Source organism: Manihot esculenta, chromosome 12, assembly GCF_001659605.2.
Source record: "Manihot esculenta cultivar AM560-2 chromosome 12, M.esculenta_v8, whole genome shotgun sequence".
Taxonomy (NCBI): domain Eukaryota; kingdom Viridiplantae; phylum Streptophyta; class Magnoliopsida; order Malpighiales; family Euphorbiaceae; genus Manihot; species Manihot esculenta.
In genome coordinates this window covers 1,618,749-1,631,215 of record NC_035172.2, presented here as the reverse complement: position 1 = coordinate 1,631,215, position 12,467 = coordinate 1,618,749, and the positions used below count along the sequence as shown (strand labels likewise).

Below are 12,467 nucleotides of genomic sequence, written 5' to 3'. Positions count from 1 at the left end.
AGGATATTTAATTTTGTTAATCTAAATTAGAGGATGCGGCTCCTTTTTTGAAATTCAAGTGATAAAATGATTTATTTTTTTAAAAATTGAGAAATATAAATATTAATTTTAATATAATTTTAGAAGTTAAAAATTATTTTACATTTAAGAATATTTTAATTATTTAAAAAATAATTAATAAATGTTAAACGGAAAGACATCTTATCTAACAGAATAAAAAAATAGTAATTAAACTATTGAATTTTAAAATTAGAGAGATATATGTTAATGAAAAATAATTTACTTATATTTTATTATACCAACAGAGGTGAAAAGAGTCATAAAGCAACTTGGATTAATATGCTTTTTGACAAAGATGAGAAAAAAAAAAAAAAAAAAGGTAATTTTATTAAAAAATACCGAGAAAGAAGATTAAAGAAGGCATATAAAGAAGTGAAGAAGGAATAAGAGATTTAATAATTTTTATAAAAAAAATTACTATTTAATTTTTATAGTATAGAAAAATTCATTATATAATTTTTAAATTTTTATAAATATATTAAAATATTTCTTACATTTTAATAATTTAATTAATTAATTTTACTGTCTGCTGCTGCTATTAATTTCATGGGCTTTTAAAAATATTGTTAATATAATATAAATTACTTTTTAAATTGAATGAAAGTATGTGATTTTTTTATGAAATTATGATAGACATGTATTTGTATTATTCGCTTTTTGTAAATATTTTTATTAAAATGATAATTTTTAATAATAAAATATTATTGTTGGAACCACTCAATAAAATAATAAAAAAACAAAAATAATTTTATTATAAATAATTTTAATTTCAAATATGAGGCACACTTAAAAGAAATAAATAAATACAAATCTACATATATAAATTTAATAGTATTATGGAACTACTTTCATGTCCCAAATTTACTAATTTATCCTTTTCAAATTAGCATAAATATATATTTTTATTTAAAAATAGTAATATTGATTTTTCCAAATAATAATAATATATTGATAAATATATCATTATGAAGTTCCTAAGCTAAGGAACATGTGATGTGGGTTATGAAATTAGAGTTCAACATTCAAATGCCGTTCCTACATTAAAGGGTTAGTTTCCAAATGCTGTAGACTTGAAGGATTTGATTTTAAAAGAAGATTTTAAGGCCACTACTGAGTAAAAAAAAAAAAAAAGAAATTAAAAAGCAAACACTCACTTCCTAATTTAGCTTATGGATAGAAATTTAAGGATAATCAACACCTTAACCTCCTCAAATAATGGATCTTAGTTTCCTGTTCTTAGTATCAAATGGTATAAAATGCACAAAGCCTTTCAAGTTTATTCATCAATTGAAAAAAAACAAAAAACAAAAAACCCACAAAAAACCCACAAAAAAAAGAGAAAAAAGAAACTAAATTAGAGGCTACAGGATGAGGAAACTTGAGTTTTTCTTCCTTTGTAATTCTCTATTAATTGTATTTTCAACATTCTCTGTTTCTTATGCTCATGAAAAACCTGCAATTCCTGCAGAGCAAAATTCTCAGGCTTCTGCACAAGCTGATCAAAATGTTTCCTCATCCGGCCAACAAAATTCTGCTGCTTCTTCTGGTCAATCTACTGGCCAGGATTCTTCTGCTTCCTCTACTTCTTCTTCCACCCAACAAGCTCAAGGTACAGCTTCTGGCCAAACTAGTGCTTCTTCTAGCCTAGAAGCTCAAGGTGCAGCTTCTGGCCAAACTAGTGCTTCTTCTAGCCAACAAGCTCTAGGTACTGCTAATGGCCAGATTGATACTACTCATCAGAGCCAAGGCTCCTTTAGTGCTAGTGGAAGTGCAAGTGCCACTTTCAAAGGACAGTTTACAAAAGTTTTTGCTTTCGGAGACTCATTTACCGATACTGGAAATGCTGCCAGCCTGGAAGGGGTCAAACCCTTTGGACACCTTCCATTTGCCAAGCCAGGTAACCTACCCGGCCATAGAATGAGCAATGGTAAATTGCTTATCGATTTCCTCTGTGAGGATCTTGGTTTGCCTTCAATAAAAGCATATAAGGATGCTTCTGGTAACTTCTCTAGCGGTGCCAACTTTGCAGTAGCAGGATCAACTTGTCTTGCATCAAAATTTTTTACTACTCATAAAATGTTACACTCCTTGATGTTTAAACAAAAACCTGAGAATGCCTTGATTCAAATAGATTGGTTCAACAATTTTCTTCTAAATGCGGAATGTAAAGGTTTGGATGAGGCTCAATGCAAAGCTCACTTATCAAACTGCCTCTTCTGGGTTGGTGCTCTTGGTCTTAGTGATTATGCACGTATTATTGGATCGGCTATCCATGGTAAATCACTTACAGAAGCATCGGTGGATCATGTTTGCAAAATTCTTAAGGTATGCACATTAAAAAGAAAAATAACAAGATTTCATATCTTACCAATACTTCTCTTCTTAACGACAAGTGTGTTTTCCCTTGACAGGATTTGCTTGACAAAGGTGCAAAGTATGTTGTGGTTCAAGGACTTCCACCAGCAGGTTGCTGTCCATTACAAATGCTCCTGAACCCACCAAGGGAACGTGACAGTATGGGATGTTCATCTGGCCTTAACGCATTGATTCAAGCTCACAATGAAGTCCTCGAGCAAAGGTTGGTAGAATTTCGGGAACAGTACCAGGGTACAGTGATTATATATGCTGATACCTGGAAGGCATACAAAACAATAATGCTCAACCATAAGAAATTCCATTTTGAAGAGCCCTTCAAGGCATGCTGTGGAGCTGGAGGAGGACCACTCAACTTTGACTTGCATTCCCTTTGTGGATCAAGCGGCACCTCTGTCTGTAAAAATCCCCAGAACTTCATCAGCTGGGATGGAATTCACTTCACTGAAGCTATGCATAAACGTCTTTTTGATATGTTCGTCCACCAAGGCTTCTGCTCCCCATCGTTTGATGTGCTGATTCAAGCCAAGATGAAGGGTGGTCTTGCTCAGGGTGCTGCTGCTTTTGCTGCTAAGGGTATTACTAAGGGTGCTGGTGCTGCTTTTGCTGCTTCGGGTGTGGGTGCTGGCGCTGCTGGTGCTGGTGCTGCTGGTGCTGCTGGTGCTGGTGCTGCTATTGCTGCTAGGGCTGCTGCTAGGGCTCATGCTGCTAAGGGTATGACTAAGGGTATTCTTGGTCATAAATTACTAATCTGATTAAAGCAGGAAAAGAAAATTGGTGCATGTCATGTGCCGGTACCTGTTGTTTTGGCAACATGTGCACTATAGTAGTTTTCAATAAGTTTCCAGTGGTTAAGAATATGAAACTTCCACCGAGTTTTTCTCTTTTTGTTTTTTTACCAGTTGAAAATAGAGAGGAAAAAAATGGCATGTACCTGCTTTTTGGGCAACAAATATACTGTTAAATAAGCTATAGAGATTAATAATAAAAGTAGCCGCTGCACTGTCTCATTTCGAACAAGAGCTTTTCTATATTAAGTACAAGGAAATTGAACTTTCAACTAACAACAGCTTTGATATTAAGCATTAGAACAAGGCATCTGGAAACTCCAACAGGCAGCAGAAGAGATTGATTTTTATTGTTTTGGTCTAAGAATAGAGAAACAATTGTGTACTTTTACCATACTCTATTTACAATTGAGGGTTGGCTTTGCTATCTGTACGTCACTGCTCTCACCTTCTCCAATTCACATTAGATATTCATAATATACCAAGAAAAGAGCATCCGGGTAATCCTTTGGCAAGCTGTTGATATAGAGGTAGAAGCGCAACAGGTCCTCCTTGGATATTGTTTTCACGTCAACCACATCGTTGTTACACGTGAGCACCCATAGGTCTTCCGAGTTAACTCTCTTTAAGCTACCACGACAAAACGGGCAGGATTCTGATCGTGTGTTCCTGTAATTCAGAAGAAAACTCAATACAAGGGAGTAAAGGCAACTCTACTCCGTAACAAGGATGTTGATATAACAAGTATTTTTGACATTTGTGGTTACCAATTGCGGTAGCATTTGATGCACATTGCATGGCAACAATTAGGCAGTACCATTTTTGTGCAAGGCTCCAAGCAAATTCCACATTCGTCCTCTCTCTTTATATCTACATTGGCAAGAACAATATCTCCTTCCACCCTCTTCTTCCCCAAACTCTCTTTTCCCAGATACCCTTCCTTAACATCCTCTAACTCCACCAGATTATTATGAAGCCGTTGAAGAGATGGTAAAATAACACCTGCAATTTTTTTTTTTTTCAAGAAATGAAAAAAAAATCAAGACAAATGCAAAACAGTAACTTTTTGGCTGCAAAGAATACGTATAAATCGCAAGTCGTCGTTTACATACCATAGAATTCCTTGATTGTTGCTTTCCTTCCATGTGTAGATAGGTTCGGTCTACCATCTTCATATACCTGCATGAAATCAAAGAGCAAAGAATATAAAGATTCACAAAATAAGAACATGGACAACCATCTTAAACAATCAACAGCTGAAAAAATGGCTACCTTATATATAAGTATGTGAAAGAGATTTAGATATCTAGGAAACACACATATGCAAGAAGAATCTATCCGTTGTAGCAAAAAGAGAAGTAAGGAAGTCCATTGATTGTAAACCAATTTCATCTGAAGACTTGCACCACTCTTGCCTCTTGGAATTGCAGCAGCCCTGATACACCACAACTCAAACCAATTAGCAAATTAGTTCACTCAATCATGTTGTAATTAAGATATATTATTGATCACACTCAAGAACACAACTTTTAACCAATTTTGCTAAAAGCAAAGAAGTATCCATCTCTACTTGATGCTCCAGTAATAGCCAAAACAATCCACTTAGCTGAAATTGACTATGCATAAAGTACAGAACCAACATCAAGATAAAATCTTGTGTGAAAAAAATGCAGCCTTTCATGCTAAATTTCAAATACCCACTTGACAATTTGTTTCTAAAAATTCCCAAATTTTACAAATTCATCGCTCAAATGAAAAATCGTGCATGAAAATTATATACACATGAACAAACTGGTCCCTTTTTTCTACCCCTCGATCAGCAGAAAAGCAAAGCTAAATCATGAAGAAGTATCAGAGGAAGAACACTCACAAAGCATTAGCATGTTGTATATCAGCCTCCAAAACTTTGAGACATTCCTGGTAAGAGGAACTGCCCACTTGCAAATACATCATCTCCATCTCTCTATCTTACACAGACAACACACACAGTCCAAAAATAGCAACTGGGTTTGGTTTGATGAAACCTAATCCACCAAAAACCAAAAGAAAGTTAAAACAAGAGACAGAGAGAGAGAGAGGTATCTATCTCCCTCCAGCTTTCATCCAGGGCCAGCTTTTTTTTTTAATCTTTATTTTTGGATTATGAAAGCTTTTCTATGGTTGGAGAAAGATGGAAAATGCAAATAAAATAAATAAAAAACTTGCTTTTGCATTATGATTATGAGGTGAAGGCCGTTGGTTGCTTGTTGGGAATCGTTTTATTTAGTTTTCTCCTTCTCCTTCTTCTTCTTCCTCTAAATAACTTTCCATTTCTTTTAATATTTTAGTATTATTAAGTTTCTGATTTTCTTTTTTCTTTTTTTCTTTTTTCTTTTTTAAAAAATAATATTATAATCAAATTATATATAATATCTCTAATTATTTTAAAGGAAGCAGTTGATTCACTTTTCTAAAATTCTAATTAATATCTTGTTTTGCCCTTTTTTTTTTAAATTATTTCAATTTATGGACACCTTTTCTTTTTTTAAGAAATAATTTTTCACTATACCTTATTTAATATGCATTAAAAAAAGTAAATTTTATTAGTCTTAAGAATAATTTAATAATAAAGGAATATAAATAAAGCATATATTAATAAAAATAATATAAAGTTTATTATTTTTAAATATATTAATTATATTTTCCAAAATTTTAGTTCACAAAGCAATTCCTTTTGGCCAAAATATATTTAAAGTGATAATTTAAATGTTGAATTCAATATATAATAACAACATCAACCAAACAAAACCTAACAATGTGATACAGCAACTAAAACGAGAAGAGTAGTATTCGATTCAAATTGAAAAAATTGATCGAACTGAAATAATTTAAAATTTCAGTTTGATTTTTTTATTTTTTTTCAGTTTAATTCGATTTTTAATTTTAAAAATTTTAATTATTTCAAAAAAATTGATCGAACTGAATTAATTTAAAAATTCAGTTCGATTTTTTTATTTATTTCAGTTTGATTTAATTTTTAATTTTAAAAATTTTAATTATTTTGATTAAATTCAATTTTAATTAGAAAAAAATAAAAAAAAAACAACTGAATTGATTTAATAATAATAGTATATTATTTTTAATAATATAGAGAGATTAAATTATATTAAAATTAAAATATTTTAATTAAATTTTAAAATATTAAAAATAAAGTGTAAAAAATAAAAAAATTTATTAAAAATTCAAATCGATCAAATTAAATCAAATCGGTTCGATTCAATTTAATTTCTAATCAAAATTAATTTAATTTAATTTTCATAAATACTAAAAATTTAATTTTTAATTTATTCAATTCAATTTTATTTTAAACCGAATGAAACCTTAAACTAAAATCTTACCGGTTAATACCCAATGTATGATTCTTTTTGTGAAAATGTAATAAATAATTATTACCAATGTGCTTTAGTGGTCTTCAGGCCAGAGGTAACTTCAACCTTAATCAGAACTAATTGAATAAAATAATTAAAATTTTAATATTTAGTATCTAAAAAATTTATTAATTAATTTTTAATTTTAAAAAATAAATTAAAATTTTTCCATAGAATTAAATAATAATTTTATCTAATAATAATAATTATTCTAAAATGAAACCCATACTTGTATCAAAAGCTTGGAATTTTTCCAAGATATTTTGGGTCACAATTCAAGCTCATCATAATTGAAGTATGGCATTATATTAATTTAAAATACAGGATAAATCAGGCCTGAGAGTGGAAGAAAAATTTATCTGGCAGCTGGGACAAGGCAACCATTTGACAAATCAGGGCTCTCAATCTCAAGGAAACTTGTGAGTAATGTTTTTCTTGAAGATTGTCCCCTGGAGCTACCACTGCCATAAATTTTTTGGTTTCCATCACTTCCTTTCTCTATCTTGCTAGCTTCTTGTATTGCCAAGATCACTTCTTGCATCCTTGGTCTTGAAACCGCTCTTTGTTGCACACATTGGATGGCAACTTCAGCAATCCTCCAGATTGATTCAATTTTTGCATTCTCTATCAAGACATTATCCACAATGCTTGCAACATCCCCTTTACGAATCAAGGCCCTTGCCTACAAGATAACAACTCAGGTTGATGTCTAAGAATTGTAGGACAGGTACTCGACCATGTGCTTCAACCAACAAAGTAAAGAATGAAAATTGGAAGCATGCATACCCAGTGAACAATGTTCATTTCAGCACCAAAATCTTCTGTTGAGACAGGCTTTTTTCCAGAGATCAGTTCCAGGAGAACAACTCCAAAACTGTAGACATCACTCTTTTCTGTCAATTGCTGATTTGCATAATACCTGGAGCAGAAGCATGATGAGTCAAGCACATAAAGGAAGAGAAAGTAATTAATTATGCACACCTGATAATTATGGCTTACTCAGGATCAAGGTAACCAACTGTGCCTCTAGCCACGCTTGATATATGGGTTAAATCATCTTCAGCTTGTCTTGAAAGTCCAAAATCTGACACTTTTGCTCTCATATTGATGTCTAAAAGAATGTTGCTTGTTTTCACATCTCGGTGTATAATACTGGGGTTGCAGCCGGTATGCAAGTATTCGAGGCCTACAAGTATATAAACTCTGTTTATTCTATGAACTTGAAGATGATGGCACAAACAAATGATGAGAAGTTTTATATTGAACCCTTTGCAGCATCTTCAGCAATCTGTAGTCGAGTTAGCCAATCCAAGCGTTTCTGGTTGTCTGAACCTACCAATACATCAAGTGATTGATTTCAATACAAGGCAAAACTATCAAAAAGTTAGGAGGATGAGAGATAGCCTGATTAATATATGCAGACCATGAATGTGATCCCGCAAAGTTCCATTGTGCATGTATTCATAAACCAGAATGCGTTGATGTCCCTCTTCGCAGAATCCGATTAAAGGAACTAAGTTCCTGTGATGAATTCTTGACAAGAGGGCGACCTGCAAGGATGTTTCATATTTAATTAACGAACATTCAAGTTCATGATCTAAATTGATACTGTAATCAGGTTTCTTTTTGTTGTTTCAGAGATTGAAAGTTGAACCTCTATCTGTTTCGACAAAGTGTTTGATATTACCTCTGTCACAAACTGATGTGTTAGATGGCTAGATGAATCAGCCATTATCTTGACAGCCACTTCTTTCCCATCTTTCATTTGGCCATAGTAAACAGTCCCAAAACTCCCTTTTCCGATTTTCTTGGAAAAATTGTTTGTAGCTTCTTCAAGTTCAGAGAATGAAATATAGTATGAAACACCATCATCCACAAGATGCCAACCCCGACCAATTGAATAAGCAGTTGAAGGTTTTGTACTGGTGAGTAAAGAGCTACCTGGGAACACAACAACATAAGCAGAATGCAGAAGAGTCTGCAGTGTAACAAGTAAAACTGAGCTATGCATACCTTGGCCATTGCTTTTCTGATGTGATGTCTTCCTTTGCAGATTGCGTAAATATATCAAACTTCCTAATAGCAAAACTAGCAGAACTGCAAGTACGCTAATTGAAGTTCCGAGTATCAACTTATAATGCAACTTTTTTGCTGCATCTTTGTGTAGTCCAGGATTATTTTCGTAGCTGCAACATAAACTCTTAATGAATTCTCTTTAATATACCATTATTTTGAGTAATATATAGCTTCATACTCCATTATTTACATGCTTACATACTTAATGATTACTTTCCCAGTCAAAAGTGCTGGAGGTATTTGCCCGCTAAAAGAGTTGTTCTGTATGTATCTGCCACAGATAATTTTCACAATTATAGAACACCCTATTCATTTATCATGGGGGAAAATGCTTACATTACATAGATCAAAGCACGCTGAGTGCACTTTCTGATTATCTGTGATCAAATATCCAGTCTCTGTAAAGAAAATCCACAGTATTACTTACAATTCCCTTAAGGTTGGTAAACTACCAAGATACTTAGGTAATGAACCAGATAGCTTGTTGTTCTCCAGATGCCTGCATTAAATAAAGCAGGAAATGGATTTGTCAGTTGATTTCTAGATGGCTGCAAATCTACAGAAACATGCACCACTTGAAGTAAAATTTTAATGTATATAAGAGAAACGTGAACCATAAAGTTCCACAAAACTTACACAACTTTCAAATTAACAAGATGGCTTATATCTGGTAGTGATCCCGTAAGGAAGTTACCATCCAACCACCTAAGAAAATGAATGGGATTGTGACAGAGATCAAGAGGAACAAGCATAGATACTTTATAGCACAGTAGCACTTACAATTCTGTCAATTCCTCCATGCTGTTGATCTCAGGTGGGATTTCCCCTTCCAATTTTTTTCCTGACAGTTCACTGCTCAGCAGGTCAGTTCAATCCATCTCTTGCTATGCTATAGAATCTGGCTATGAACTTTTCAATAAAGCTGCTTGACTGTTCTCTCATATCAGATTTTTCATGGCAGTATATTTCTTGTAACAATTGCGACAACTTTCAATATATATGTCCAAAGAAACAACAACATGGAAGTTGCTCTACTGTGAATGTATAAACAAAATTTTTCAAATGCCATATTCTACAAACTCATAAGTGAAACCTTTTGATTTTTGCAGAACATGTTTCCTAGTTCACAAATAAATGAACTACTTGGATAAATATAATAAATTTGCAGTCTTACTAATACTAGCTGTGACAAGTTAGATTTGTTAATTACATGTATAAGGTAAAGATTATTAGTTAGAAATTATAGAGTGAAATGAACCTGATCTTTTCAGTCACTAAATGAGAGGAATTTACATTTTTGTGATTCTTGGTGGTGTAGTTGAGGAACAATTCACCCATTCCCACTGAGCTGGAACACACGGATCACCTCCTTCATTTGTCCAAGAACTTCTGGTAGACATGGAACGAAAGACATCTAGAACAGCCACTGTCAATGGTAAAATTGATTGCACAATTATTTTGTATGGTTGATATCTGTTAAGCGCATCCTTTCACATATTTGTAGCAGACGATTCGCTTACCATCCTGATCATCAGTCTTTGATCCAATCTTCAGGTATTTACTAATCTCAATTGCATTTAGGAGCGGTCCTTGTGTGGAATCACGGGTCTTAACAAATGAAAATGACAGAACAAAATCTAGACTCACATTCATGTAGCTGGGTTCATAAAGTCTGTAGCTCCCATTTGCATTTTCTGCAATATTTACCACTGCATTGCTATAGTCAGACATGTAAGGATTCATCATCAGTTTGAATTTTCGCGTCTCATTTGCTCCTAAGTCTTCAATCTCAGCAAAATATGCATATGCTCTAGCATTTGCAGGGAAATCTTCAAGGTTCAATCTATAGCTAAGTGTTCCTTCTTTGCCAACAACAGCTGTTTGCATTACTTTGACAGGAGGGTACTCTCTTGTCTGAATATCTATATTCTCTGACGTGTTGATTCTAACTGTGCCAGGGGCCACCCCCACAAGAAAATTTTGCCTTTTAATGAGATCTGAGTCCCATATTCTGTCATAGGGATCATCTGGGTACCTGAGATATAGACAAAATCATCTAGAAATCTCTTCACTAGTAGTATCAAGTTGTCTGGTAACATTACTCAAAGAACCAAAACTTTGAATTAGCTTACCTTAAGGCATCTTCAGTTGGAGCACCAAAATTTACTCTAGCTGCTAACTTTAAGAAGAAACTATCCTCAAAATCAGTTGCATACATAGAAAGATTCAGAGGCCGCAGCTCGACTGTGGATATGAAGGGAGAACCAGTTGTAGCACAGCAGATGCACACATCGATAGAACTCGAGGGAGCCCTGATAATCATTTCCTTAACATACACTCTTGAATCCTCCAAAATTGTCACAGTTGACCACTTAGTTGCATCCAAGTAGAGTTCAAATTTGGGGAATGAATCTTCATTTTCTAAGCTTCCATATTGAAACGTTGCACGAACAATATACCTTCTTCTCTCTTTGGTGCTTAAATTGTAACAGTACTTCTTGTTGTCTATAGAAAAGTCTCTGCGTCTCTGATACTGCACAAACTTTCCATCTGGATTTTTCACTTCTACTGATTTCCCATAGTTCATGATTCCATTGTCTGAAATCCATTGCAGCCCAGTTCTTGGGTCTGTGTAGTTACTTGTGCTTCCACAGTCTATGCTGATGAACTCTGTGGATGGAAATAGATCATAATATTTCATTACAATTCTAGCAGTATCATTCTATTAAGATTTTTCTATGATTATCATCACTACTTGCTAATATTTCTCTAGTAAGAGCAAGAAACAGCTTCCTCTAGCAGATTTCTTTTCCTGGAACTAAGTCTGTGCAAGTTATAGAGGATGGGATTCTTGATTACAGTGGTTTAACCTCAAATGAAATTTCCGTTAAAGAAAAGAAAGCTGCAGATTGAAGAAAGAACATACCTGTAACTTGGCAAAGAACAGAAGAGAGAAAGAAAAAATAAAAAACCAGGAAATGAGAATATAAAGCCATTGAAGAACAGAAGGACAAACCAATCCTTTTGATGTATTGTTTGTGTTATAGTATTTTCAATGAGTGATGAGAAAATCTTTACACTGTTAAGTTTCAGCATCTAATTCATCTTTTCTCCACTACTACTTACCTTTCAACTTTTTTCTTTTTTTCTTTGTCTTTCTTTTTCTTTTTCTTTTTGGGTTGATTGATGAGCTTGTGAATTGTTCATTCACGGTTGTAACCTCAATTTGGAATCTTCTTTTCTCAATAAATAAAGATTCCATGTTTGGTGTTGCTGCTTTTTTTCTTTTGAAAAGAAGTGTGTGACACAAGAAGTTAAGCCTTAAAAAGTGGGCAGGAATATCAACTTTAGGAGTTACTTGTTTATTTTTCTTATTTTTGCCCAATAACAGAAAATGAATCAGTTACTAAATAATTTCATCCTTGGATAAATACTGAAATGATCTCATTAGCACCTTGTTTGTGAAATTTTCGTTTCAAATCAAAAATTTCATGATAATTTTATTTTATTTTCTTTTATTAAGTAATTTTTTTTAAGCAAATAAAATTTTCATGTTTAAAAAAATAATATCGTTCGTGATTTTGGAAAAATTGATTTGAATTATTTTTTTTCCAAAATAAATAATGTCAGACAGAGACAGAGGGTAAGTGATAAAGTGGTTATTCCCAGATTAAAGGTAATTCATACCCAAAAACCAGTGATTAGGTGGAAGTGACCAATGCAATTTCATATTGCTTTTTGAAAGTAATATGAATATTTTTCT

At 33.1% G+C, this 12,467-nt stretch overlaps 3 protein-coding genes across 4 annotated transcripts; 1 reads left to right on the top strand and 2 right to left on the bottom strand.

Moving 5' to 3' along the window:
- Positions 1 to 1,428: 1,428 nt before the first annotated feature.
- LOC110627893 (GDSL esterase/lipase At3g48460) lies at positions 1,429 to 3,188 on the top strand. Its single transcript, XM_021774275.2, has 2 exons — positions 1,429 to 2,385; positions 2,472 to 3,188. Exons 1-2 carry the CDS (start codon positions 1,429 to 1,431, stop codon positions 3,186 to 3,188), a joined length of 1,674 nt encoding a protein of 557 aa, XP_021629967.1.
- On the bottom strand, positions 2,381 to 5,497 carry LOC110627892 (E3 ubiquitin-protein ligase AIRP2). Its single transcript, XM_021774274.2, has 5 exons — positions 5,092 to 5,497; positions 4,494 to 4,656; positions 4,334 to 4,400; positions 3,989 to 4,223; positions 2,381 to 3,890 (listed from the first exon to the last, which is right to left on the bottom strand). The coding sequence occupies exons 1-5, from the start codon at positions 5,178 to 5,180 to the stop codon at positions 3,680 to 3,682; spliced, it is 765 nt and encodes a 254-aa protein (XP_021629966.1). The 5' UTR covers positions 5,181 to 5,497; the 3' UTR covers positions 2,381 to 3,679.
- A 1,360-nt stretch (positions 5,498 to 6,857) lies between these two features.
- LOC110628185 (probable LRR receptor-like serine/threonine-protein kinase At1g67720) lies at positions 6,858 to 11,854 on the bottom strand. Of its 2 annotated transcripts, XM_021774712.2 has the most exons (15): positions 11,631 to 11,852; positions 10,837 to 11,374; positions 10,225 to 10,739; positions 9,998 to 10,130; positions 9,485 to 9,556; positions 9,341 to 9,409; positions 9,132 to 9,203; positions 8,907 to 8,975; positions 8,642 to 8,814; positions 8,316 to 8,569; positions 8,052 to 8,178; positions 7,895 to 7,960; positions 7,628 to 7,814; positions 7,415 to 7,547; positions 6,858 to 7,310 (listed from the first exon to the last, which is right to left on the bottom strand). In XM_021774712.2, the coding sequence occupies exons 1-15, from the start codon at positions 11,698 to 11,700 to the stop codon at positions 6,984 to 6,986; spliced, it is 2,805 nt and encodes a 934-aa protein (XP_021630404.1). In that variant the 5' UTR covers positions 11,701 to 11,852; the 3' UTR covers positions 6,858 to 6,983. The 2 variants fall into 2 exon arrangements, with proteins under 2 accessions (XP_021630404.1, XP_021630403.1); XM_021774711.2 differs by having other exon boundaries at positions 8,316 to 8,814; positions 11,631 to 11,854.
- Positions 11,855 to 12,467: the final 613 nt, after the last annotated feature.